The 26,370-nt window shown below is 37.3% G+C and overlaps 1 protein-coding gene across 2 annotated transcripts in view; it reads left to right on the top strand.

Moving 5' to 3' along the window:
• Positions 1–8,343, top strand: part of LOC134651126 (extracellular serine/threonine protein CG31145) — a 157,434-nt gene extending 149,091 nt beyond the window's left edge. Inside the window, exons 9-12 of one of the 2 annotated variants that reach the window (XM_063506142.1) lie at positions 4,315–4,395; positions 5,778–5,890; positions 6,273–6,413; positions 7,175–8,343. In XM_063506142.1, coding sequence (XP_063362212.1) covers positions 4,315–4,395; positions 5,778–5,890; positions 6,273–6,413; positions 7,175–7,367 — 528 coding nt within the window. In that variant the 3' untranslated portion in view covers positions 7,368–8,343. The remainder of the gene's footprint in view (positions 1–4,314; positions 4,396–5,777; positions 5,891–6,272; positions 6,414–7,174) is intronic. The other variant, XM_063506143.1, reaches the window with a different exon arrangement.
• The last annotated feature ends 18,027 nt before the right edge of the window (positions 8,344–26,370 follow it).

Raw genomic sequence — 26,370 nt, 5'->3', positions numbered from 1 at the left:
CAAGGCACGATGGTTAGACAATCAAACTTTGCTACCGAGTGCTATTATTTTGTATATTATATTATGATAACGTGATGCAACATAAATAACATATTAAGTAAACACAATAAGTCCTGCAAACAAACATTACCTACACCTACCTATCTGTAGAATATATAGTACTTCTTGTTCTACTTAGTCGCAATAATAACAAGAAATCAAGCCGCGTCATATTTCAAAACTAATGATACGTATTAGCGCCGTAATATTATTCTGACCGTAAATAAGTCCACGCTCTGTAATGATTTTCCATTCAACTGTTTCTAATCGCATTGATTTGTAATCCAGTAAATTTGACGAATTTTGTAACGTGGCTCTTCTGCGTCAAATCCGGTAGTTCTGATTTTTTGCAGACTTATTTACGATGTTGGCCCAATTAATAATCCAAGTTTGTGACCTCGAGCGCCGAACGCAACTTTGTCAAAAATCGAAAAAACCATGAAAATTTCGGTTTTTTTTAGATTTCGGCGATTATAACCCTAAAAGACTAGTTTTTGATAGTACCTTTTCAGGGTGTTTTTAAAGAAGATTAAGGGCCCGATTCGGATTTTGAAATAGACATCTGTTAGATATTTTAAGGTCTCAGGGTGGATTTTAGAACAAAAACAATGAGAATAATGAATCACAATAATTTTATTAAACTTTTCAATAAATTTCACATGAACAAAGGAACAAATCACACATATTATATCGCATAGCAAAAATAAAATAACAGCATGGAACGATATCAAAATAGCTCACACAAACACGATGGCGGCCGAAGGCAAAATGTCCCGAGCAACGGTTTGCACCGGTTTTTATACCCTATCCGGGGTGGGGTAGACTTGGTGTTGCCAACACGGCCTCTCCTGACTAGAGGTCGTCCACGACCTCTTGGGTAACATCGATGGAACCTGTGGTACCAGTAGATGGCTGAAGAACGAGTACTCGGCTCGCGCCGGGTTCAGATGGGCTGGTTCTGCAGTCCAGCGCGCTCGTCGTAAAAGGTTGAGGGGCAGCCGGTTCCGAGTAGCTTGTACGGGCTTCAGGTGCGAGGTCCGTCAGAGCGTCACCTGGACAGTCATCAGTATCATCAGCTGGAATTAGAGAGAGCAGTCATTATAACACACACACACAATTACATGTTATTTCCATCACATCTCCCATGTACTTTATTTCAATGTTTTGCAATAAATCTTTTACTATTTAACATGTGTTTTTCTTTTCTTTTAAAATCTCTTCTGACTCTTATTAGGACTCGTAGTACGTATTCTCCAATCAAAAGCAACATATCAGAGCACAGATAACGTGGCATGCTTGCATATAAGATTTAAATAAGGAAATAATACTGCCCTGTTACTGTTTTCCTTTCATTCCAAGCCAACTTCAGTAAGGTATCGTCAGTAGACTCCTTCAGAGCAGCATCCGCCGGGTATGGAGCTTGATCTAAATGACGGAATGCACAGGGTAACCGACGAACGGTTAAACTCGACCTACGAGTTAGACAGTGACGAACACATAGCGAGGTGACGAACACCTACACAGGACCTTTAGGCAAGACAATGACGCACATCAAGTCTTTACCCACCTGTGGCATGCCCAAACGCAATAACAAATGTATGCTTGTTCGGGTGTACTCCGACGAACGGATAGGCTCGACGTACGATTTAGACCAGCGACGAACGCATGATCAGTAAGCGACGAACACCATGTCAGTAGGTAACGAACGCCATGTCAGTAGGCGACGAGCGCCATGTCAGTAGGCGACAAACGTCATGTCGATGTCAGTAGACGACGAACGCCATGTCAATGTCAGTAGGCGACGAACGCCATGTCAATGTCAGTAGGCGACGAACGCCATGTCATTGTCAGTAGGCGACGAACGCCATGTCATTGTCAGTAGGCGACGAACGCCATGTCATTGTCAGTAGGCGACGAACGCCATGTCAGTAGGCGACGAACGCCATGTCAGTAGGTAGGCGATGGACGCCATGTCAGTAGGGCCATGGAACTGACGTACTTACATTAAGTTTTACGGTGGCAAGGATTTAGCGAGGGCTTCTACTTTACGGCTCGGCCTAACCTGACCTTGACATTAACCTGCCTAGGTATTCGATTTCAATTACCAGGAAAGAGCGCTTCCGAAGTTTAATGGAATAGACCCACCTGAATCATTAAGAAGTCTCGTAGGTTCAGCGTTGGAAACGAAATATGCATGTGATCTCACAGATTTAATCACTTCTACCAGAGCTTGTGCGATTTGAGACGTACCGGGTAGTACCCGCACTCCAATCTTGTGTAGCATCGCGTTCCGCACTAATACTAGGCTTTGGTAATTTAGCATTGTCGGGCGGTAGTTGGTAAACGATCGACCAGTATTAGAAGTATTAGAACCATTTACTACCGAAGGGGCGTTAGCAAAACTACGCGAGCATGCGACTTTCTTTAAACGCGTTCCCGATAACACCGCTGAAGTGATTTGCTTTCTGATCGTTTGCGCCTACGTGTGCGAGAACCTGCCAGCGCGAGAACTATTACGCGAATGGTTTAGAGGTCTATGATGGTCTGAAGACCTGCTTCGCGAATACCGATAAGACGGCGACGTCCTACCGGTACTTCTGATTTAAGGTCTCAGGGTGGATTTTAGAACAAAAACAATGAGAATAATGAATCACAATAATTTTATTAAACTTTTCAATAAATTTCACATGAACAAAGGAACAAATCACACATATTATATCGCATAGCAAAAATAAAATAACAGCATGGAACGATATCAAAATAGCTCACACAAACACGATGGCGGCCGAAGGCAAAATGTCCCGAGCAACGGTTTGCACCGGTTTTTATACCCTATCCGGGGTGGGGTAGACTTGGTGTTGCCAACAATATCTTTTAGACATCGCCAAGATACGATAACGATATGTTTAAGATCTAACTTGTTAAAATTGACATTTGCGCGATTCTGGAGATACTCTTGGACGATTTCCACAAGATATGGCTTAGATATCCAATTCACATCTAATAGATGATGATAGAACTCTATCTAACGTAAAAGTGACATTGGTTGCTCGAATTGCGCTGCAAAAGAGAACTAGTTGAAATCTAAACTATAACGTATCTAGAATGGATCTAGTACGTGTCGTCTCTTGTGAATATCTTGAAGTTCGAATACGGCAGTAGGTTTGCTACAATACGACACTAGAATTATCTCTGTAGATTGACATGACAACATTTTTAATTTTATGGAATTGATATCGTAGGCTAAGTGAGTGCTGTGAGTATGCACTTGCACTTGTGTTTCAGGCGATGCCGCTTGGCACGATTGTTTCTAAGCCAAACAAAGCTGATTTGGCCCGGTAGCCACGAGATCGTACCGTGCCTACCCCCCAAAAAGGGAGGGGAAAGGGTGGGATCCCAATGGTCCAGGAGGTGGAAGTCCAATCTATGCTATATTTCTTGCTACTCTTAGGAACTAGGGCAAGGCTCTACATAGGGTGACATTGGCGACATAAGAAACCACATTTAATTTTGCTGACTCTATTGATCACAATTTCCGTGCTAAAGTATCTACTTACCTACATAAAACAAACAAACATATTTTGTTTTATTTGATTGATAGTAACTTATTGATACATAATAATTAACTCAATAAATTCAAATACCTACGTCCTTTACTGTTTACAGCAATGTTTTCATTACAAGTAGGGTTTGCATGACGGATCCGAAATGTATGGGAATATCCGCGGATCCGGATCCAGATCCGGATAATTTCATACATTTCGGATCCGGATTACAAGGGATGTGTTTATGCATAAACACAATCAATGAAATAGTTTCGTACGTAGAGGTTGTAAAGCACTGGTCATTCAAGCTTGTAAAGCCTGACCAGAAATATATGATCATTGTCAAGAGGGCGCTGTTATTCTTATTATAGGGTGACAGTTCAGTAAAGTATGAAAAGAATAGTTCCAGTAAAATTCCGCAACATGGCGCATGATCATATATTCCTGGTCAGGCTTTAGCCATTTGGTTCTGCCCAGCAAACTATGTTGCTATCAGTTAAAAATATCGCTTCGTTTGCGGTTTTCTATTTATCCGGTCTTATGTCACATCCGATCTTAGGCGATAAGTATAAAAAGTAAATAGTGTCTAAGGTTACTTCGGTATTCAGAGTTCACTTCGCAATAAAGTTTTTTTTTATAATTCCGTGGCTTTACTTCTCACTCGTAGCGTTGCGATCTTTTATTGAGTAAGGTCCAGTAAGTATTTGGCTATAATAATGTGTTTTTTCAGGTGTGGCGGCATCCTTGGAGACGTTCGTATCACAAAAGAAGAAAAGCCCAGTGGGAGTTGCAGTCAGACTACTGTGAAACGGTACTATACAAAACAATTTAATATTTCTTTTTTTTAACTTAACCCTTTTATTGTGCCTGACGTGATATCACGGCAATGTTTTACGCTAAGTTTTCGCTGCATGCAGTCATTTGCTCCGAAGCCGCGTAATAAAGGAGTATTTTATAAAACATGTGAAGTGGCATTGTTTTACTTGCTAGCTAAGTAGATATATATAACTAACTGACCATGAAATAACTAACTATAAAATGTCACTTTCGTATAACGTTTACTTTCGAGTTTCGAAAAGGTTCAATTTATTTTTACCGATATTAGGAGTAAAGGTGTGTCATAAGAAATTGTAGATAAGTACATACATACGTACATAAACGAAGCGTTGTTCAGAAATATCTGAACATGAACTTTACTTATCTCACTTTAATATCTACTTGACTTTGATCACCTATGACCTATCTGAATAGGTACCTATTTGAACAGTTAACACCTTGGCTGCTCCGATATATGAGCGATATATGACTGAATATGACTGAATACTTCATATTCATATTATGTCGCGCTTGGAGCGCTGCCGTGCTAACAACATATGCAGTAATCGCAGTTGAAAAGTCATGCAATTGTTTATCTTGTTCTCTTTGAATAAGTTCTTTATTTAAACGATGATTTTCATGCAAGTACTGCACTTACTATAGCAGGGCAGAGCGGAATTCCGTTCAAGTTTGACAAGTAAATTCAAGTTAATTCCCACACAATACGAAGGTGATAGTTTGCTACTTTATTCATTATCAGTACCTATTGCTTTGGTATTGCATAGTAAGTTGTTAAGTTAGGCGTAGAGGTATGTAAATCTGGAAATGTTACTCCATTTGTGCCAAATCGGTTTTTATGTATGGAAATTGTATGCAAATAGCATAGCAAATAAATACAATGTGTGTTGAGAAATAGGCCAATGCATATAACGACTGTCGAAACGACTGATATGATAATCAAACCTAAATAATGTACTAAGTAGTGTGTAATAATGTACTAAGTAAGTAACTAAGCCTCTTGGGCAAAATGTAATCTAATCATATCTAGTGAAGTAAACTTTTCCACAGGCCATGTGAAACTAAACCTTAAAATGTCAGAAAACTTTTCTTCCTATTTAAATCTGTATTTGTTCCTTATTTATTTAGCGAGTGACAATATATGTAGATAGAGAAGTTTTTGTCCGGTATGTGTATACAATTTAATATAATTTTAATTACTTATTTATAATGAAATACATAGAGTCCGTCTACGCTAACTTTGCAATGACTTACAGCTCCCATATGGGCGCCATGCTTGACGTAGCACTTGGCGTGAAAACCTAGTGTGTTCGGAATTTGTTAGTTTTTTATTAACTAAATTATGTTTCTGTTGTTTAGGTGAAAACTACGGGGCCATACGACTCGGGGCGGCGAATGCTGGACTTGATGGACATGGCCATCTTCGACTTCCTCACCGGCAACATGGATCGACATCACTATGAAACTTTCAAGTTCGTAGCTTTACCTAAACTGCCTAAACTTATTTAAATCGATTTCCATATTGCGAAGATTTTTAATTCGTCGGGATTTTTATAATTTACCAACAGCTTTTTCGAAGACGTCTGGACTTATTTGTTTGAATGGGTATAAATATATCATAAGTACTCGTAATTGAACCCTGAAAAAATTTGCCATTTTATAGGCATACCTAATCTATATAGTTGCTTATTTTGTTAGTAATTCGTGCTTAATGTGATTCATGTGAATGAAATATGAGAGGGACCATAAAATAATGACATACTTTTTTTTCGATAGTTGTAAAAAAAATTCAACTCATGTTTCACCTAGGTCACCTAGTGGATAATAACATCTTTGATGGGAAAATTGTTACAGAATGTTCGGGAATGAAACGTTCCCGCTGCACTTGGACCAAGGCCGCGCTTTCGGCAAGGCGTTTCACGACGAGCTGAGCATCCTAGCGCCGCTGCTGCAGTGCTGCATCGTGCGACAAACTACACTCGCCACACTACTCAAGTAATTATCCGTATCCGTACTAGAGTGTGAAATGTGCGCCTTTCGGCAGTGCTGCCTCGTGCGCCAGACCACGCACGCCACGCTACTCAAGTAACTATCTGTACTGGGGCCCATTCCTCGAATATAATACGAGTATAATTAGTCCACGAACTGTCGAGTTGTATGGGTTACCATGGTAAGACACTAATAATATTAGACTAATATCGTTCAAGAAATGGGCCTTGTTGAAATATTCGTTGTCCGGGAAGGGTCGGCAAAGCTTGCGCGATGAATTTAAAACCATTGTTTTAATTGTTATATCATATTCTAAAACTAAATTACGTATTAAATGATGAATGAAAAAAAAAGAGTATGGAATTTGCATTTTATATGTATGTACATAGTATTTACCTTATAGTAGTATGTAGTTATTTCATTTGCATACGTTTCGCTCGTTTTATCAGAATTTGTTTTCCAAATAGTTTGATTGTACCGCGCGTAATCTAATTAACACATCGATTTAGCTCTAGCTACGAGAAAATTTAATTGAGAACAGCGTATGTATAAAAAAAATTGTTTCTCAATTTACGTACACCCAACGGCCCAGCAGGTCACTTTTGCACCTTGCTGTACATCCAGCTACAAAACTGTATGAAAAATTGGACTCTTGTCATATAATTCATGTATAATGTAATGGCTTCATGCAATTTAGCAGTACATCCCAGCGCCTCCACCAACCTACATGTAACCAAAATATTATTTGTTAATTTTATCTTTATCAGGTTCCACAACGGCAAACCTCTATCAGCGTCCCTTCGCGACGCTATGAAGGTGGACCCCGTCACGCCCGTGCTCTGGGAGCCCCACCTTGCGGCCCTGGACCGACGGACCGCCATCATCCTCGACGCCATCCGCAAGTGCGTCCAGAAAGCAGACGCTCCCGTCGACAACAACGATGTCAACGACTTCGTATGACCGCCGAAAACACCTGTGATGGAACTTAGTGTGATAAAGCTGTCTAAGAATGGTAACCAGTCTACCCCGGACTTAGGCTTAAGATTTTAGTGCCAAAGATTATCCAAATGACATTGACATTGGGTGAACGTTTGAAGTCCACTGACTCTGTAAGAAGCCATTGCACAAGCCAAAAATGCCGATTTTTACGCAATGACCAATAGGTTTTACAATTGGAATCAGTATTGATTTGTAGGAAGTTTTTCTGTATATATTTTAATGGAATTAAATTATTGTTAGGCTGATTGCTGTTGGCTTGATTGTGTTAGTTCAGGGGTCCCAGAAATGTATAGATGGAAATATTTGACCCTTGACTGCCACAATTTTATGGATGTGATAGTAGATAGGACATGGCTCGCTATTGATAAAGATTCTCAGGTAAAATTCTATGGAGATTCTTGGGCCACACTAATTTAATGGGGTGATTATGGTAATACAATGCGCTGTACATATTAATAGTGAAATGCAATAGTTTAAGTTTAGTTTTCGTTATAGATATTTTGCTATATTTAGCTGTCGTAATCTTCAAAAGCTGTAAGCTCAAGAAGACAGACATATCATGGTGGCGGAGTAAGCTTCGTCTGATAACGTTACGGATTTTGTTGAAACGTTTTGATAAGATTGACTTTTTTTAGTGTTTAAGAGGCTAGAATATGCTAATATGAAAAATGTTCCCTATTTATCAGTTTATTTTTTATTGTTTCTACGCATTTTATGATTTGTTCCTTTTTGTTATTTAGTTTTGCTTCTTAATTAATTTATTAAATTAAGTATTTACTTTAATCAAACCATGCAATTGAAAGCTGAAATAATATTCAGTTGGGTAGATCTCGAAGCGGCATAGAGGAGCATTCCATTTGTGTCAATAACAATTACTAATATGATCTATTTAAGGTACAAAAATTTAAAGTAACGATACCAACCTTTGTACAGAGCAGTTGCCTATTTTAGAACACCATTGAACCGTAAGCCAAGTCTTGTCTGAAAACTGCTATACAGTGTGTAAATCCAATACGGGCGAATATTTAAACGGTGGTTAGCATAGGACCTAAAAAGTATATTGAGATAGATATTACTTAGAAATGCATTGAAAATTTTAACCATACAAAATAATTCGGCCCGCAATGTAATACACCACACAAGTTACGGGATACGAGCTTTTTAGAGTAACTGTCAACGCTTGTTGGCAGTTACTATAAAAAGCTCGTATCTAGTAATGTCATGTCATCTTCTGTTTCTTAATGTTTGCAGTACATTGCTGCTCGGTACATGTGGAAAAAATTAATCACGGGGTCATAATTAAGTGTAACTTAAAAAAACATTTTAATTAATGATAAGACGGGTAAATTCTATATCTGGTTTAATTTATTGCCCGTATTAGACTTACACACTGTATATGTATAGCATAAGTTTTACGAAACGACAAAAAAAAAATCTGGCTCCTGTTCGCCGCATTGTACTAATGTGTAAACTGTAAGTGTAAGTATAGTTTAGAGTCAACCAATGCAAAGTGTTGTTCTTTGTTCTATGTTTGTTGTGACTGGCAGCTTTTATTATAAGAACTTCAGATACCATTCCTAAAGAATTAAGGACATTAAAAGACAAAAAAAAATAAAGTGCAAAGCATAATTTAAAGACTTTATTCCATGAATTTCGACAAGCTATTTGGCATCACGACAGACTAAACCCCGTTTTTTTTTCAGATTCGAAATTATATAACCTAAAAAAGCTGTGGTAACTTTTTTCCTTCAAAATTAAATTGAGTAAATTGCACTGAATTATAGTGTCGTTTACATATTATTGTGCCGCAATATTAGATATCATAGGAACCCTAGTATTTCGAAAGAAAAAGTTAACTACCACTATTCTTTGAGGTTAGAAAAATTCTAATCTTAAAAAAACTCGTACACATACATAAGTATAGGTATTTAGGTTTGACACTTGTTGTTTCATTTTCATAATTTTATATAGCCTCATCCAAGCCAGGGGGCTCAGCACGGTTCCATTTTTATCGACTATCACTATGCCCGTCACTTTCGCACTTACATACTTGTTAGAACGTGACAGGCATGGTGATAAACGATAAAAATGCGACCGTGCTACTAGGGCAGTACGGATATGATGGTCGTTCTTGTCTACGTGACAGCGTGATAAAACGGTGTCCGTCACTTTCTTTCCCACGGTGTTAAACAGTGACAGTTATTTTATCACGTGGATAAAGATGGATAAAGCTATCCATAATAGGCTGGCAGGACAAACGATTGTTTGACAAGAAGGAAGAAAAAAGTCTTAATAAAATATATTTTATATGGTTAAAAAATTTATTTATTTTATTTTATATTTTATATATTTTATTAAATTTGTTCTGAATTCTGTTATTAATACATTAGATATTTTATATGGTTAAATATAACGCCGTGGTATCATAATGCTAGCCAGCTTATTTCGTACATGTGAAAAGCGAGCAGTCGTTAAAGATGTATTTGTATTTATTAAATTAATACGCGCTGCTGTGTTAGTATAAGTGCTACGTATTGTTGTAAAGAAGATGGATGTATGTCATATATAAGAGAAGTCGACTTGCCAAAGATGTACCTACAATGTTATAAGACGTAATATGTAAGTAGGTATGGAAACATGAATACTGTTTTCGAAGCGTGTTTCTGTTGATCGTTTATAAATTAAAAATGAAATGATCCGACATGTTTGTTTTAATTATTCCTCAATTACTTTTTGTATTAAATATTTGTTGAATATTTCTAATTTACTCTTGCGTTGTTGTAACACAATATTATCCATGCTAAACCATGGACCTAGAATATTACGGACGGACTGTCACCTAAGACAAACTGTGACACTGCAATGGCGGACGGTTTGAATGTGTGCGTGTAGACGAGTGTTACCATGTAACACAAATTCTCCCCTAATGGTGAAACAATTATTTTTAATATCGTTCTTGCTTTCAAATAGAGTCAGACCAAGAAAAGTCTGCAGCGGATTTGATAGCTCACGCAGTGCAAGTGTTATTTTAAACGTCAAACTTCTATGAAATTATGACTTATAAACAACACTTGCACTGCGTGGGCTATCAAATCCGCTGCAGACTTTTTTTGGTCCGACTCTAAAAAAATTGGGACAGTTTTACGTTAGACAATAAAAAAGGTGTGTACATATCTGATTTTATAGGTCTTGAAATTCGCAATATTGCACAATTACTTTGTGCAAACATTATTTTCAATACCTAATGATTAATGATACTTAGCATCGTAATGAAATCAGTTCGTCATGTTTTTTTAATTTATACATTTAACTTGAAACATATCTGGTTTTCAACAAAAAAATTATAATACATAACAAACAAACGTTAACTATCAAACATGCATGTAAGCGTCTAATCTCCTTAATCGGGAAATTACCATACCGACCTAGTTTGAAATGCACAATCAATAATTTAACCATTTACCTAAATGATCTCTTAAGGGGACGGTATATGACGTTTTCGATTTAGAGCTCACTTTGTGCAATCAATTTGTTCAAGAAATGTTTAATAACTGCATTAAATTATACGTAAATTTGTTCACGAAGAAGCCGTGTACCGGCTCTTCACGGCATAATATTTTTTATTTGCTGTAATTCTCTACAAATCGACACTAAAAGTATCCAAAAATCAAAATATGGAGTTCCGTTTGAGCAACACGCATTACAGTTTTGCCTTTAACAGTAATTGAGTTGTTGTGTGATTTTGAAAGCTAGATAACTAAACTAGCAAATTATTATCTACTTATATTTTTACTCACAAATACAACACAGAAATTCAATCCCAAATGTAAACTTTCGTACAATTTCCATACATTGACGACATCACTCAAAATTCTTCTTCGAGTCAGATGGCCGCTGGCCTTGGATCGAAGCAGACGTGTACTTCGTCGTAGCTCGTTTTTGACATTATTTAGACATTTCATCATATACGCATACGAAAATGTATACCAGTAGATAAATTGTATTTCAAAAAATAGGGTAAATAAATTTATTTAAAATTTGATTTGTTGTTATTTACAGGTCGTAACGATCGAAAACAGCAGTAAACTATCCTAAAACAATACGATTACAATTGAATTTAAGTAACTTGTTCCTTCAAAACCCGCTTAAAATGAAAAAAGTTTAAAGACTCGTTTTACTGATTGGGATTGATTTTCATTATGCTGGTATCAATTTTGCGTCATTAAAAAAAAGTATATGACTTCTGTACGTCAATGACATTTGATGTCAATTGTAATCTTGTATTTACGTTAGAGAATATTATATATTCATTTAAATATTACTTACCTATTAATACGAAGCGTAATTCGTTTAATACCTGAAAGTCTTAGTGTCTACACCTACTTTGTTGCCGTTCGTTCCGTCTATATGTGTGCGATTACGTGCTGTTCTCAATAATCAAGAAACAAGCCATAATCTTCAAGAATAAAATAACAGCAAGACCAGCATTTAGTACTAACTAGTTTTTGCGGATTTGGAGACAAGAGATGAAGCTTACAGGCTAATACCGCTGCGGTCTGGTTATTGTTATGTGTATATATCGAGTATTATATAAATTTACTATAAAATAACAATGTTTTATTTCAATGACATTATGTGCGTAGGTATGTATGTTTCGATGATTATAAGAATTTTGTCCACACAATAATTGTGCAAAGCAGAGACTGCATCATGCTTTCTTTACGGTATAAGCGGTATGGTACCGTTATTATTTATCAATACCGGTTCGTTTTGAAGGTAAAACTATACCGGTTGAAATACAAAGTACGGTACCGGTATAAAATTACAGCAGGGACAACCATTTTTATAGGTGTACAGTCAGCTGCAGAGAAAAGGTACGACCAGATAGATAATTGTATGCAGGGGTGGTACCTTTTCTCTGCAGCTAGCTGTACCTAAACCATCATTGACCGAGCGTTGGCGAAGGTCTCCGTTTCAACTTGGGCAAAAATGCTTTCGTATGTCCGAATTCTTCTCCTTTGCATATCACATTTCTCAACTGATTCTCGTGAAAATTTGGTAGTCCGATATAATTATTCGGTATCTTTTTTTTTTTGAACAATATAAAATAGGCAGAAATTGTCATAAAGGACTTAAGCGCCAGTAGGGTCTGTGACACTTAAGACCACTGCGATTATTAGGTACTTACTGGCCCCTATTTCACCACGACCACGGTGACAGGTGCGACAGTTGTCGACATCACTGTTGCTGACGTCACAGGCCTCCATAGGCTACGGTAACCGCTTACCATCGGACGGGCGATGTGCTTGTTTGCCACCAACATTTTAATAAATAAATAAACTCCATTATATTGCCACTAAAAAATTCTTATTTTGCGAAGCTAATGACAATTGTCACAAGAAACACGGCAACTGTATCGAAATTGCGACACAGAACTCATTTCCTGTCAAGACTTACCGAAAATTCTTTGAAAAATCTTGTGACAATTGTCACAAGATTTTTTCGCGAGAGAAATGTCTGTTTTATCCGATATAATAAAGTTTTTTTTTAATAATAGGTACAATGACGGTGGCAAACACGAATACGGCCCGCCCGATGGTAAGCGGTAACTGTATTATTAAATTGTACAACGGGACTTAATCGCGTATCTAAGTTTTAAGATTTACCTCCGACGTTTCGAGGACGGCGTTGTCCCCGTGGTCTCGGAGAAGACTGGCTTAAGTTGACATCAGCATCTTCTAACCGCGCGAGTTTTTCGAACTACCCGCACTTGGTCTTGTTTATCCGCTTGAACGTTTGCGGTTCCGTTGTACAATTTAATAATGTGTAAAAATCGTGAAAGTTTAAATCAGTGTTAGCGGTAACTGTAGTCCATGGATGCCTATGGCGTCAATAACAGTGATGTTTTTGTCGTACCTGTCACCGTGGTGAAATAGGGGCCAGATTACGCCGCGCCGCGTGGAACGTGAGGTGCATTGGGGTAAATGCATACCATTCACTCAAGGAAAATAATCTCCCTTATAAGATCACTCGTGTGTCTGCCATTTTGTTAAAGCCAATTTTCACCGTAACTACTGGACTAGTTCAATTGAAATTTAGTACACATATGTCAAGTAAGGAAGTAGTAAGTCGGTGATCCGAAGATGAGTAACGTAAATAAATGAACTTTTAACTTTGCGGCGATTTTTGGTATCATGTGACATATCAGATATAATACATAATTATAAGTAGGTGAGCAAAAATGTACCATAACCTAACTCAGAATTGTATTACACTAGCTGTTGCCCGCGACTTCGTACGCGTGGATTTGTATATTGGTGGTTATATATTCTACATTAGCTTAGAACATTATGCAGCAAAAGATCGCAGTAAGACGGTTAATCATTTGTTAATTATTAATATTACAACGCATGATACTTGTCTTTCACAACCTACGAAGCTTCAAGCCCCTAACTGAATAAAATTGTTCTCGATATAATCCCTCTCAACCAGAAGATTTTCATGTCCTCTATTTAATAAAACCTACTACTTAACTACCTATTTACGAAGTTTGAAGTTCCTAGCTTTAAATAAAATTTGAACCCTATACAAACTTTCAACCCCTTTTTAACCATTTTAGGGGATGAATTTTGACAAACGCTGAAATTACTTTTCTTGAATTTTAATAATATGCCCATATACAAAGTTTACAACGATTAAAGTCCCGCACTCAAATGAATGTTTGACCTCTATACAAATCTTCAACCCCTTTTTCACCACCATGGGGATGAATTATCAAAAACTCTGAAATTTGTTTTCTTCTCTTTTGATGAAATACCTTTTTACGAAGTTTCAAGTTTGTTTGCAACTTTACAAACTTTCAACCCCCTTTCGACCCTTTAAGAGATGAATTTTAAAAACGCTGAATTTACTTTTCTCGTATTTTAATAAAATGCCATTTTACAAAGACTCACAAAAATGTTTGATCTCCATACAAACTTTTTACCCTTTTTCACCACTTTGAGAGATGAATTTTCAAAAACGCTGAAATAAGTTTTCTTCTCTTTTAATAAAATACCCTTTTAAGAAGTCTCGAGTTCCTAGCTTAAAATAAAATTTGAACCCCATAAAAACTTTCAACCCCTTTTTAACCCTTTTAAGGGATGTACTTTTAAAAACGTTGAAATTACTTTTCTTGTATTCTAATAAATGCCTCTGTACAAAAATTCAAGCCCCGCACTCACAAAAATATCTGATCTCCATACAAACTTTCAACCCCTTTTTCACCACCTTGAAATATGAATTTTCAAAAACGCTGAAATAAATTTTTTGCAGTTTTAATTTAATACCTTTTTACGAAGATTCAAGTTCCTAGCTTAAAATAAAATTTGAAACCCGTACAAACTTTCAACCCCTTTTTAACCCTGTTAGGGGATGAATTTTACAAAACGCTAAAATTACTTTTCCTGTCTTCTAATAATATCCCCAAATCCAAAGATTCAAGTCCCGCGCTCGAAAAAATGTTTGATATCAATACAAATTTTTTGCAGTTTTAATTTAATACCTTTTTACGAAGCTTCAAGTTCCTAGCTTAAAATAAAATTTGAAACCCGTACAAACTTTCAACCCCTTTTTAACCCTGTTAGGGGATGAATTTTACAAAACGCTAAAATTATTTTTCCTGTCTTCTAATAATATCCCCAAATCCAAAGATTCAAGTCCCGCGCTCGAAAAAATGTTTGATATCAATACAAACTTTCAACCCCTTTTTCACCACCTTACAGGATGAATTTTCAAAAACGCTGAAATTAGTTTTCTTGTATTTTAATTTAATAACTTTTAATAAAGTTTCAAGTTCCTAGCTTAAAATAAAATTTGAACGCTATACGAACTTCAACCCCTTTTAAACCCTATTAGGGGATGAATTTTACAAAACGCTGAAATTACTTTTCCTGTCTTCTAATAATATCCCCAAATCCAAAGATTCAAGTCCCGCGCTCGAAAAAATGTTTGATATCAATACAAACTTTCAACCCCTTTTTCACCACCTTACAGGATGAATTTTCAAAAACGCTGAAATTAGTTTTCTTGTATTTTAATTTAATACCTTTTTACAAAGTTTCAAGTTCCTAGCTTAAAATAAAATTTGAAACCCGTACAAACTTTCAACCCCTTTTTAACCCTGTTAGGGGATGAATTTTACAAAACGCTGAAATTACTTTTCCTGTCTTCTAATAATATCCCTAAATACAAAGATTCAAGTCCCGCGCTCGAAAAAATATTTGATATCCATACAAACTTTCAACCCCTTTTTCACCACCTTAGGATGAATTTTCAAAAACGCTGAAATTAGTTTTCTTGCATATTAAAAATATATCTTTTTACGAAGTTTCAAGTTCTTAGCTTAAAATAAAATTTGAACCCTATACGAATTTTCAACCCTTTTTTAACCCTGTTAGGGGATGAATTTTACAAAACGCTGAAATTACTTTTCCTGTCTTCTAATAATATCCCCAAATGCAAAGATTCAAGTCCCGCGCTCGAAAAAATATTTGATATCCATACAAACTTTCAACCCCTTTTTCACCACCTTAGGGGATGAATTTTCAAAAACGCTGAAATTAGTTTTCTTGTTTTTTAATATAATACATTTGTACAAAGTTTCAAATTCTTAGCTTAAAATAAAACTTGTTCCCCATACAACCTTTCATCCCCTTTTTAACCCCCTTAGGGGTTGAATTTTTCAAAATCGCTTCTTATCTCTTGTACACTTTATAAATGCAACCTAGTGTGCAAATTTCAACTTTCTATCTTTTGTAGTTTCGGCTCTGCGTTGATGAATCAGTCAGTCAGTCAGTCAGTCAGTCAGTCAGGACATTTATATATATAGATAAATACATATACAAAAAATAGTTCAACGCCAAAAGATTAATGGAAGACCTATGTCCTATAATAGGTGAGTTGGTCTTAAACAAAAAATATGCAATAAAAATGTGTAACTGTGGAACCCATAGTGAATCCTACTCGTACATGATCGGTTTTTATATTATGTACCTATAAGATATTTTCTACTTTATACTTTATAAGTGTACCTACATAATATTTACTTATAAGCAGTTGTCACGTAAAATATTTGTAGATTTTTTTGGAAGTATGTGTCACATCATCATCATCTTCCTCGCGTTGTCCCGGCATTTTGACACGGCTCAAGGGAGCCTGGGGTCCGCTTGGCAATTAATCCCATAAATTGGCGTGGGCACTAATTTTTATGAAAGCGACTGCCATCTGACCTTCCAACCCATAGGGGGTAAACTAGGCTCTTATTGGGATTAGTCCGGTTTTTTCACGATGTTTTCCTTCACCGAAAAGCGACTGGTAAATATCAAATGATATTTCGTACATAAGTTCCGAAAAACTCATTGGTACGAGCCGGAATTGCAATTCGCACGCTCTTACCGCTAGGCCTCCAGCGATTTTTTTGAAGTATGTATAGCACAAAAAAATATTTAGAAATGTAACATTTAAGGTAGGTAATTAAAATACGGTATAAACATTATTGGAGAAGACTTGGAGGAAGTGTCATAGGGATCTACATTCGATGCGTGGAAAACAAGTTCTTTTGTCTAATTATAATCCATCGGCAATCACGCGAGCGCATAAAACGAAAATCTTTTTTTTTTCACTCCCTAAAACTCCCTTAACCTAATAACAGTAAAACAAAAAATAAAATATAGAGGGTTACCAACCAGCCAAAGAATTATAAGTAGATATATGCACTTATCCCAACGCACCTCACGTTCTACTCTGCACGGGGTTCATTGCCGCTCCTACCGCCGTAAGTAACTATCAACACCTACATTATCAAGGCTACGATCGAAGATAATCGCTTCAGCACTGAAATAATACCGGTGGAATACCGGTATAATATTTTTTATTTTAATTGTATTAATTTAATAGTGAAACAAAAGGCGAATATACCACATAAAAGTAAATCGGTAAAGATATTAGGGGTACATTAGCCAACACTGTTTCCATATATTTTCAAATTTTATTTTGTCCGCCTTAATTAAATTTTGCACCCTGCCGGAACTTTATTTATTTAAATTCTCATTTAATTGATTTTGAGCCTTATGAAAAGTCGTATAGAGTAGTAAGTAAAATTTTACATCTGACTTAATGACATCTGGTTTTATTCGGTTTAACTTTAGAAAACGCGTATCTCGACAAAGCCATAATGTAGAAAATTGTCAACAACCAAATGAATTATTAGAATTTAAATACGTCACGTGTGACATGAACAGACAAGGAAAGCAAGATTAAATGTATTGTTTCTCTTTCTTCTTTCAATGGAACGCTTTTCCTAAAAGGAGGCCACTAAACTCAAAACGCTATCTTAAAAAAAACTTGATGGGTCAGTGACCTATCCCAGTAAAGTGAGGTAGTGTGCGTGAAGTGCGCTTGTGTGTGAAATGGGGTAAATTGACAGAATCTGAAAATTTACCCACCTCTACCGTCACCTTAATACATAATGATTTAATAAGAAGGGTATCAATTACCCTACTTTCGGGAAATTACCCTATTCATGTTACTGGTCACACTCCTGTTTTGCAGTTTGATAATTTATAAACAACAAATTATCGTGATTTTACGTACTAATTGATAAACTTAAGTATGAAAAGTTATTCCGTGACTTTTTTCTTTCGATCGGTACAATTCTAGCAGGATTTAACTACGCATGCCGGCATATTTTATATTTTTCTTCGACATGTTTACTTCAATGACGTTTCGATTCGTCTGACGGCAAACTGGTGGATGTGGGCTGTCAATGTGTGTGTGTCACGCGTAAATACTATGAAACTGGTGGATGTTGGAATCACAGTTGTGTTGTAAGCGAAATTCTGTCCGTAATATTATAGGTCCATGTGCTAAACGAACAGATTACGTCTCCCTAAACACCATTTTTTTTAAATTTGGTTATTCAGTGTTATCGTTTATTTTAAAAGCACACTACAAAATGAATATCTGATAATGTGGGGCATTATCTATGAAAAAGGAGCTTATTTTCGATGGCGCTTACGCCGCACAGCATCGCGCGGAATTGTATTTATATCGGAGCATCGTTAATAATGGCGTAAGCGCCATCGACAATAAGGTCCCTTTTCATAGATAACGTCACATATGATCCACTGCATTTGTAATAAACAAAAAGAGAGACATAAAACCGTAGCCTAAACGAATTTCGCGGGTCAGTGTACTTGACGGTCCCGTAAAGGTCGCATAAACCGGGACACACAAAGATATGTCGGTCCCCCATAAAAACAGGAATATGAATAGTACGGGAATATTAGGATACCTATTTGCTATAACATTTTATGGCTTCAAGCCTGTTTTGTTGTTTATTAAACATTTCATTGTGCCGTAAAGTTAGGTTTAGTTTGTACTAGGCGTGCCAACACTCTTTACTATCACTATTAAAAAATAAGTAAAATTAATTATGTATTCGACATACGTATATAGAGGAGCCGGGGTAAGTAGTAACGCTCAATTTTGACACGGAATTAAAAACATTTAATTTGTTTTTGTTTGCTGAATAACTTTCTTATATCTCGAGGAATAACGTAAACACCCATTGCCCCGCCAGATATCGAAGCGAGTGGATGTGCATATACGAGCTCTGTTTCGACCAGGTATTGAAAAAAAATTACGGGGTAAGTTATAACAACTCCCAGTTTTTCAAAAAGTGTCTGGTGTAAAATATGCGTAAACATTTAAAATTATTTTGTAATCGGAATTATTGCTTAGATTACAAACCCTCATACTCAGAATCATAAAATTATACATATTTTAGACAATACAGGCCTTTTTCCTAAAACTGTTACAACAAGCCCCCCGCTCCCCTACTGGATCGTAAGTAGAATATTTAGGGTGTATCTACTTGTTTTTATTATTAACACATTCACTGCCACCCTTCGGTGATAAATTATCAGTGTGCCAGATTTCAACCAAATCCGTTCAGCGTCATTGTGCAACAGACATCTGAACATCCAACCTTCCAAGTATCAACATCCCCGATCCTCCAGTATTCGGCTTTCACAAATCGGTGCAAAACGAGAAAAACTTTACTGCACTATTTTATATACAAATAGGTACCTATATTTACACGAACACGTTAAAATAAGGAAGTAAACTCCTCTATGCGGCATAGTCACAGAGTTAGCAAGCGGAACACAGGACGTGATATAGTTCCTACGGCGGATATTGTCATTCCCGGCCCGCCCGCCGCAATCTTCCAAATTGTATATTCACATGAAGAGATTCCGGCCGCTTTCCACTCGCGGGGAATAACAAAATATCGAACGTAAGTGCTGCTTTTGAATCTAATTAAGTACTGATGTTATTTAACTGGAACACATCTGAATTATGAGATGGCATGACAAGGTACCTATCCTTTATTAAAATTGTGTTTCAATCCTATTATTACCCGACTACGGCAACGCAAAAGGAGGGTTACGATTTTGATTTAGTTAAATTGTTTTTTTTTTTCATTTTGTTATGTACCTATGCTCTAGGCAACCCGTAGGATTATTTGGAACAACGGAAATCAAGCTGAATTTTTAAAACCATCGCAATATCGAGAACTTTTATAGCCATGGTCATTGGTCAAGCAATATTCGAGCAAAATTATATCTAACCTGAAGTACAGGAAAAATATAAAATAATTATAATATAAATGCCGTAGCACTCTCCTTTATGTTATATTATATTAAAACAGAGAGTGCTACGGAAGTCTGGCTACGCCACGTAGCGCGAGTATGTTACAGATTATCTCACCTACTTTAAAACTCACGAGAATACTGAATGCTAGATGAGAAATAATGGTGGCTAAGCACTTAAGCACCTTAATTTAAACGGTCCGTTGGCTTTTGATAAACTCTCCTTGGAAAACAAATCAGATTTCAAATAACAAACATTACTTTAGAAATTAAGGACGAGAGAGCTAAATTAAAAGGAATATTTCGATAATTACGGCGTCGGGGGAGAAGGGTGAATTTTCGTGGAAGTTGACAGATCTAACATTTAGGGACAATTCACTTACAATCGGCAACTTTGACTCTTTCGCTGATTAAAACTTCTAACGGCGCCTATCTTAAGGATTCGGTTTTAATCAATTCCTTTTGCACATTTAAATTAATGAAAATCATAAGTAACAGAAATTAATTAATAACAAGGTCACATTCATACCTATATAAACATTTATCTTTTATAGCTTTTGTGTTACCAATGTTCAATTTGACCACAAGTCTTACTGACTTCACTTTTTAGAACAAATCGCATATAGTCGCGATGTGTGGAGACGGATATATATATTTGCCACTGTTAAAATAAAATTTGTACGGTAGCGCGCGTTCCTTCCTGCAAGTGCATCCATTTAAGAGTGCATGGAATGATCTGGTGGTAAGTGAACAGAATACTTCAATATTAGTTAGGAAACCCTTGAAACCATCTAGTATAATTAGTTTAACTTTGTAAATGTTAACATGCATCGTTTCCCTGACAAGAACTCTTTTGAAGTTGTCGATAGTTAACAGACGGCCCGCAGGCCCGTGTAGCTATCAGATAGTTCGTAAACACATGCTCCTAGCGCTTGCTAGTTCGGTCGCAGGATGCAACTCGAAAACTATTAGTTAGTCTGTACTAATTGTAGTTTGTAGGTGGGTATAAGCGCCTCTGGTCCAGCCATTGTTGTGTTGCCTTTGAGGCATTTTTGATGTCATAATCATCATCGCTAATCCACAAATAAGATTTAGTTTTTGAAGAAAAAAGTAGTGCATGAAAATAGCAAAAGCAATGTGGCGCCACTGGCGCCAGATTACCAATAAGGAATGCAGTAAAACTACGTATCGTGTCTATCTCTGATTTATGCGCGTCCGATCTCGCGTTAGCGTCGAACCTGCTGCGCTATTGTTTAGTGCGATTTATCACCTACGTCGGCATTGGAGTCGTAGGCACAACAATTCACTTGGACATAGCGCCCATTGATGGCGTTCGAAAGTGGAGTCAGATACAGAAGGGAAATTAACTAGTCCAACCAAGCTTGCGAAGCGAAGGAGGTCCTTGGAATTGTAGGGGAGCTGCACTTGCCTCCAGTATACGGCGCGATTGACGCACACCCAGTCACCTCCTCCAGCGAGCTGTGCATGAACAGCTTTTAAGAGCCAACAGGAGTGGTCATTTCTCCATACAAACGTACTCGACTGTTTCCTCCGTGGGTTTTGAAGCTAGAGCAATGATTTTTTCAACACAAATTAATATTGTCAATATCTGTGTCGGACCGTTTTGCTTTTTTTGATATTTTTGTTTTTTAAGGCGCTAGAGCCCTTCAAAAATGGCCAAAATGGCCTAATTGACTATGCCGCAATGAGAGGCGTGCTATTCAAAACTGACATCAATTAGTCAAAAAAGCAAAACGGTCCGACACAGATAATGTCATAATCATTTAGATTTCCAAATTTGGTTACGATTGGTTAAGTTTTGGAGGAGGAAATAGTCGAGTACGAAACCTCGATTTTTGATATTTTTACGCAGGATTTTTCGCCTTGTCCTTATCGCACTAGTGTTAGGAGCCGCTTCCGTTAGCGAGACGGGTATATTTACCTAAAATATTTAAATCTTAGCTCCTGTTGGCTCTTAAAATGCTCAATTATGTGTTGATGTATCATCGAAAAGTTTTCAATAATGTGTAGGTAACTTTCCACTCCACGGCAAGATCAACTCCTATAAAAAACTTCCTGGAAACTATATTGAATTCCTGTAAAAAATCCCCCAAGATTCCGGAAAATTTTCCAACTTTTGTAAATAGTTTTGCAATTTGCATATCAGAAGTTATATGTGACCATACGTGTATGGCATAGTAGGATATGAAACCAATTTAACAGGAAAAACTGAGTTATTGTACCTACTGTATATACCGACTAATCGTGTGATGCGGCATTGTCTGCTTATGCTTTATACCACGCGGATAACAAATGAGGTATGCCCTGGAAATGACTTTGTATAGTCGTCCGTATATCACCATTATATGACGGCCTGGGGAAAAATCGACTCTTAATTAAGTCATTGCATAATAGGTTACATAAGTGGTATGCGTAAATAATGCAATAGAAAGGAAAACTCCAATATAATCAGTTCTTACATGGTTCTCACCATGCAACAAATAAAAAAACCGGCCAAGTGTGAGTCGGACTCGCGCACGGAGGGTTCCGCACCATCAACAAAAAATAGAGCAAAACAAGCAAAAAAAAAACAAACAAAAAAACGGTCACCCATCCAAGTACTGACCCCGCCCGACGTTGCTTAACTTCGGTCAAAAATCACGTTTGTTGTATGGGAGCCCCACTTAAATCTTTATTTTATTCTGCTTTTAGTATTTGTTGTTATAGCGGCAACAGAAATACATCATCTGTGAAAATTTCAACTGTCTAGCTATCACGGTTCGTGAGATACAGCCTGGTGACAGACGGACGGACGGACGGACGGACGGACGGACAGACGGAAGGACGGACGGACGGACGGACGGACAGCGGAGTCTTAGTAATAGGGTCCCGTTTTTACCCTTTGGGTACGGAACCCTAAAAACTATTAGTATTGACTTAAATAAGTAACCAATGCTCTACGTCTGGGTATCTCACTAAACATTATATTTAAAAGTGTTTATCACTAATTATCAAAACGTATCTTACGAATAATAAAATAATTCCATTTGAAACATCTAAAACTCTTAATTTACACTAGATTGCGCGAAAACTCCGTTTACGCCGACAATTATTATCATATTTCACAAAGTTATCCCTCCGCGCAGACCAATTAGTCATTTAAACAATTAATGTGTGCAATTAGACCCAGATAATGTGTAACGATATCGCTATAGGACCGCCGTCTCGCGGGGCCGCGCCGCTTAATTGTCGATCTATCGTGGGACAGGACGGAAAAGGCACGTTTTACACGAACAAAACTTTATTCTTAGGAATAAGACTTCCTTGCGTTAGAAATGATGTCGTCTCGTAAGTCGATCATGGTTGACACTTAAATGTTTAAGCAGACGAGGCAAGGTGGTTGTAAGAAGTCTATAGTAGCACCGCCCTCACTCAATGGACTAATTAACTTTTATTATGTACTTTACTACTTAACAACAATATGTTGGTGTTGTTTAAACATTGCTCTTATTTTACCTATTTATATTAAATTGTTCCTCAAATCTGCTGTACATACGCGTCCTAGAATTTGCCAAAAACTTGACTGACTCATGCTCTCGTTGCATCGGTTCAAAGCATCATTGGCAGTAAAAGGGGTACTCGGTAGTGAAACTAGTGAACACGCTTTTGTAGACTAATGTGGCTCCTTTTATTTTATTTCCCTCTATTTATCTGGGCGAGTCGGATTTCGCAAGCTAACTTGAATTAAGAAAAAGAAATCGAGTTTTACAAAACTCGTTTCTATTATTGTACACACAATGTGCCTAGTAAGCGATGAGGCTTGATGATGTCATTTTCTATTATTATGTCAACACCAAACTATTCACCATGGCAAATTACAAAATATAATGACTACAAGTATATAACAAAATAATGCTAAATAAAAAACATATTTCACAACAGATTGTAGTTTTTGATAATGTTTAAAAAAATAAGATACCCCTACTGATATTCACCAGTTCACCACAATCAACTATGATACAATGAAAAACAAAACATACGTACCATGCCAATCACGAACATATCCAATTATCCATAACCGAATATTGAATCATTTTCATAGTCAATTGGGACGGTTGCCTAATTTTTTCTAGGCCATAAATAATAGATCGGAGCGATTTGCAGATTTATGGTTATTAAAGATGGTTGCTGAGATACGAACAGCCACGCACCACGCGAGTCATTTGCATGGAAATGTGCACCTCTATGATGTCCTGGCACTTAATGACAACAATACAGTCATAGTTCTGTTGTTTTTATAACTAGTCAGTATTTTAGTCTAGTCTGCTCAGCAAAGACCCGTAAACTTAGTTAAAACGGTTATAGTTTTCCGTATCGCCTCAGTGAAAACTCGTTTTCACTAGTTTAAACTAGTTTTCCGTAAGGTCTCGGTGAAAACTAGTTTTAACTCAAAGTTAGTTTTTCCAAAGTCTCTTGCTGCGACAGTTGTCGCGAACTACCTCTTATGTGTGTGTATGTATGAACACATATTACTTTATATCATTAATACGACTGCGATAACACACTCAAGGAGGCGTCGCGATACCGAACTGACTAATGCCTTGGTTCATGTCTATGTGATTATCCAAATCCTTACCTGTGCCTGATGATGATGCTAATCGCAGTCTTCCTGCTTCGCTTATTAAAGTCTCGCCGTTACCACGGCGCTACCATCCGACATCTGGGGGTGAAATAGTTTTATGACTACACAGTCACTAAGTACGTTTAGCCCGATATGGTAAGAGACATACCTATGGTCATTAGCTTAAGTCCGTCAGTAACGTCAGAGAGACTCTGCATTGTTAAGTACATGGTCCGTTAGTCCGTAATGTCCCGTCGATCATACACGCTGATTAGACTTCAAGGCATTAAACACCACAAGGTCCACAAGTGGTTGTCGATCCAGAGAAGGTATAGTCGAGGCGTCAACACCACACGGGTCGCCGAAATGATATGTATGTCTCGTCAGACTCATCCAGGCATTAACGCCGCACTGGGCTGCCGAAATGAATCACCTGCCTCCCATAACCAGTTCACCGTACCTCTCGTACGGTGGTGATCTCCCTCGTAATTCTAGCAAGTAGTGGACATATCAACAATCAAGTTACGGGGGACAAACATTCTAGAAGTAGTTCTCATGGAGGATCTTTAGTATCAGGAGTCATGAAATTAGTGGTAAGACAGATTGGCTACGTTATGAGTTCACATTACATGGTCAGAATATGGAGCAAAGCAAATACAAACAAGTGGAGATTATTCAGTTACAATACAAAGAATAGATATCAAACAAAGCATACTTAAGTTACATGATATCAGACTATCCATACTTAACTCGCAATAGATGAGCCGGTCGCTCCCTTCGTTCCACGCGGTCGCTCCCGCAATGATACACTAGCTCACACCACTGACTGTTCCCTAAGGCCGCCGAGGGCAAAATGGTCGAGTGACCACCGGATACACCGGAAACTAAGTATTTCACTACCCACATATATTATCCAACAAGAAACACGAGGCCGCCTTCCCCGGCAGTCGAATGATCTAGAAGTATCGGTGACAAGTGACAGATGACAGCTGTCGCTTAGGGGCGCATTCAGAACTCGGCTAATATAGTGAGATGTAATTAGTATCTGATGCAATCGCGAGTCGGCTCGCGACAACAGTACGACCGGTTCAAATTTAAGTATTTTATTTATACTGTTCACTTGAAAAAAAAAAGGTTTTCTTTTCTGTGTCACTGAATTACATTTTTGAACAATTAGTCAAAACTAGTTTTCACCAAGGCACTTTGCGGAAACCCCGTTAAAACTAGTTTTCGCCGAGCGAGAACTTAAAGAAGATTGTTTAAACTTTTTTTTTTATTATGGCAATCGTATTGTTTCAACTTGTGAAAACGCGTACCTATTCACTTTAGGAGATACGGATAACTAAGTAGTTTTAACTAGGGAAAACGCGTTTTCATTAAAATCGTCGTTTTGTATCCACAACGTAACGTCAAAGGTGTAAAATTGTCTCTTAATATTTACTTATTTATTTTAGATGTGAACTTCTACAATATGACTAAAAATCTGAAAATCATATTTCACGTAGTGAAGTTCCGCTTGGAGCCTTAAATCCCGCGGCGTGAGGATTTACGGTTATTGTCGGCGATCGCGATGCTTCGAGCCAATGCATTTGTGATTTGAATCGATGAAGTCGCACCTTTCGAAGAATATATTTAGGTTACCTATGTGCCC

The sequence above is a fragment of the Cydia amplana genome, chromosome 9 (genome assembly GCF_948474715.1).
Source record: "Cydia amplana chromosome 9, ilCydAmpl1.1, whole genome shotgun sequence".
NCBI classification, from domain to species: domain Eukaryota; kingdom Metazoa; phylum Arthropoda; class Insecta; order Lepidoptera; family Tortricidae; genus Cydia; species Cydia amplana.
The sequence above is the reverse complement of the archived record's forward strand: the minus strand, read 5'-3'. Positions and strand labels throughout refer to the sequence as shown.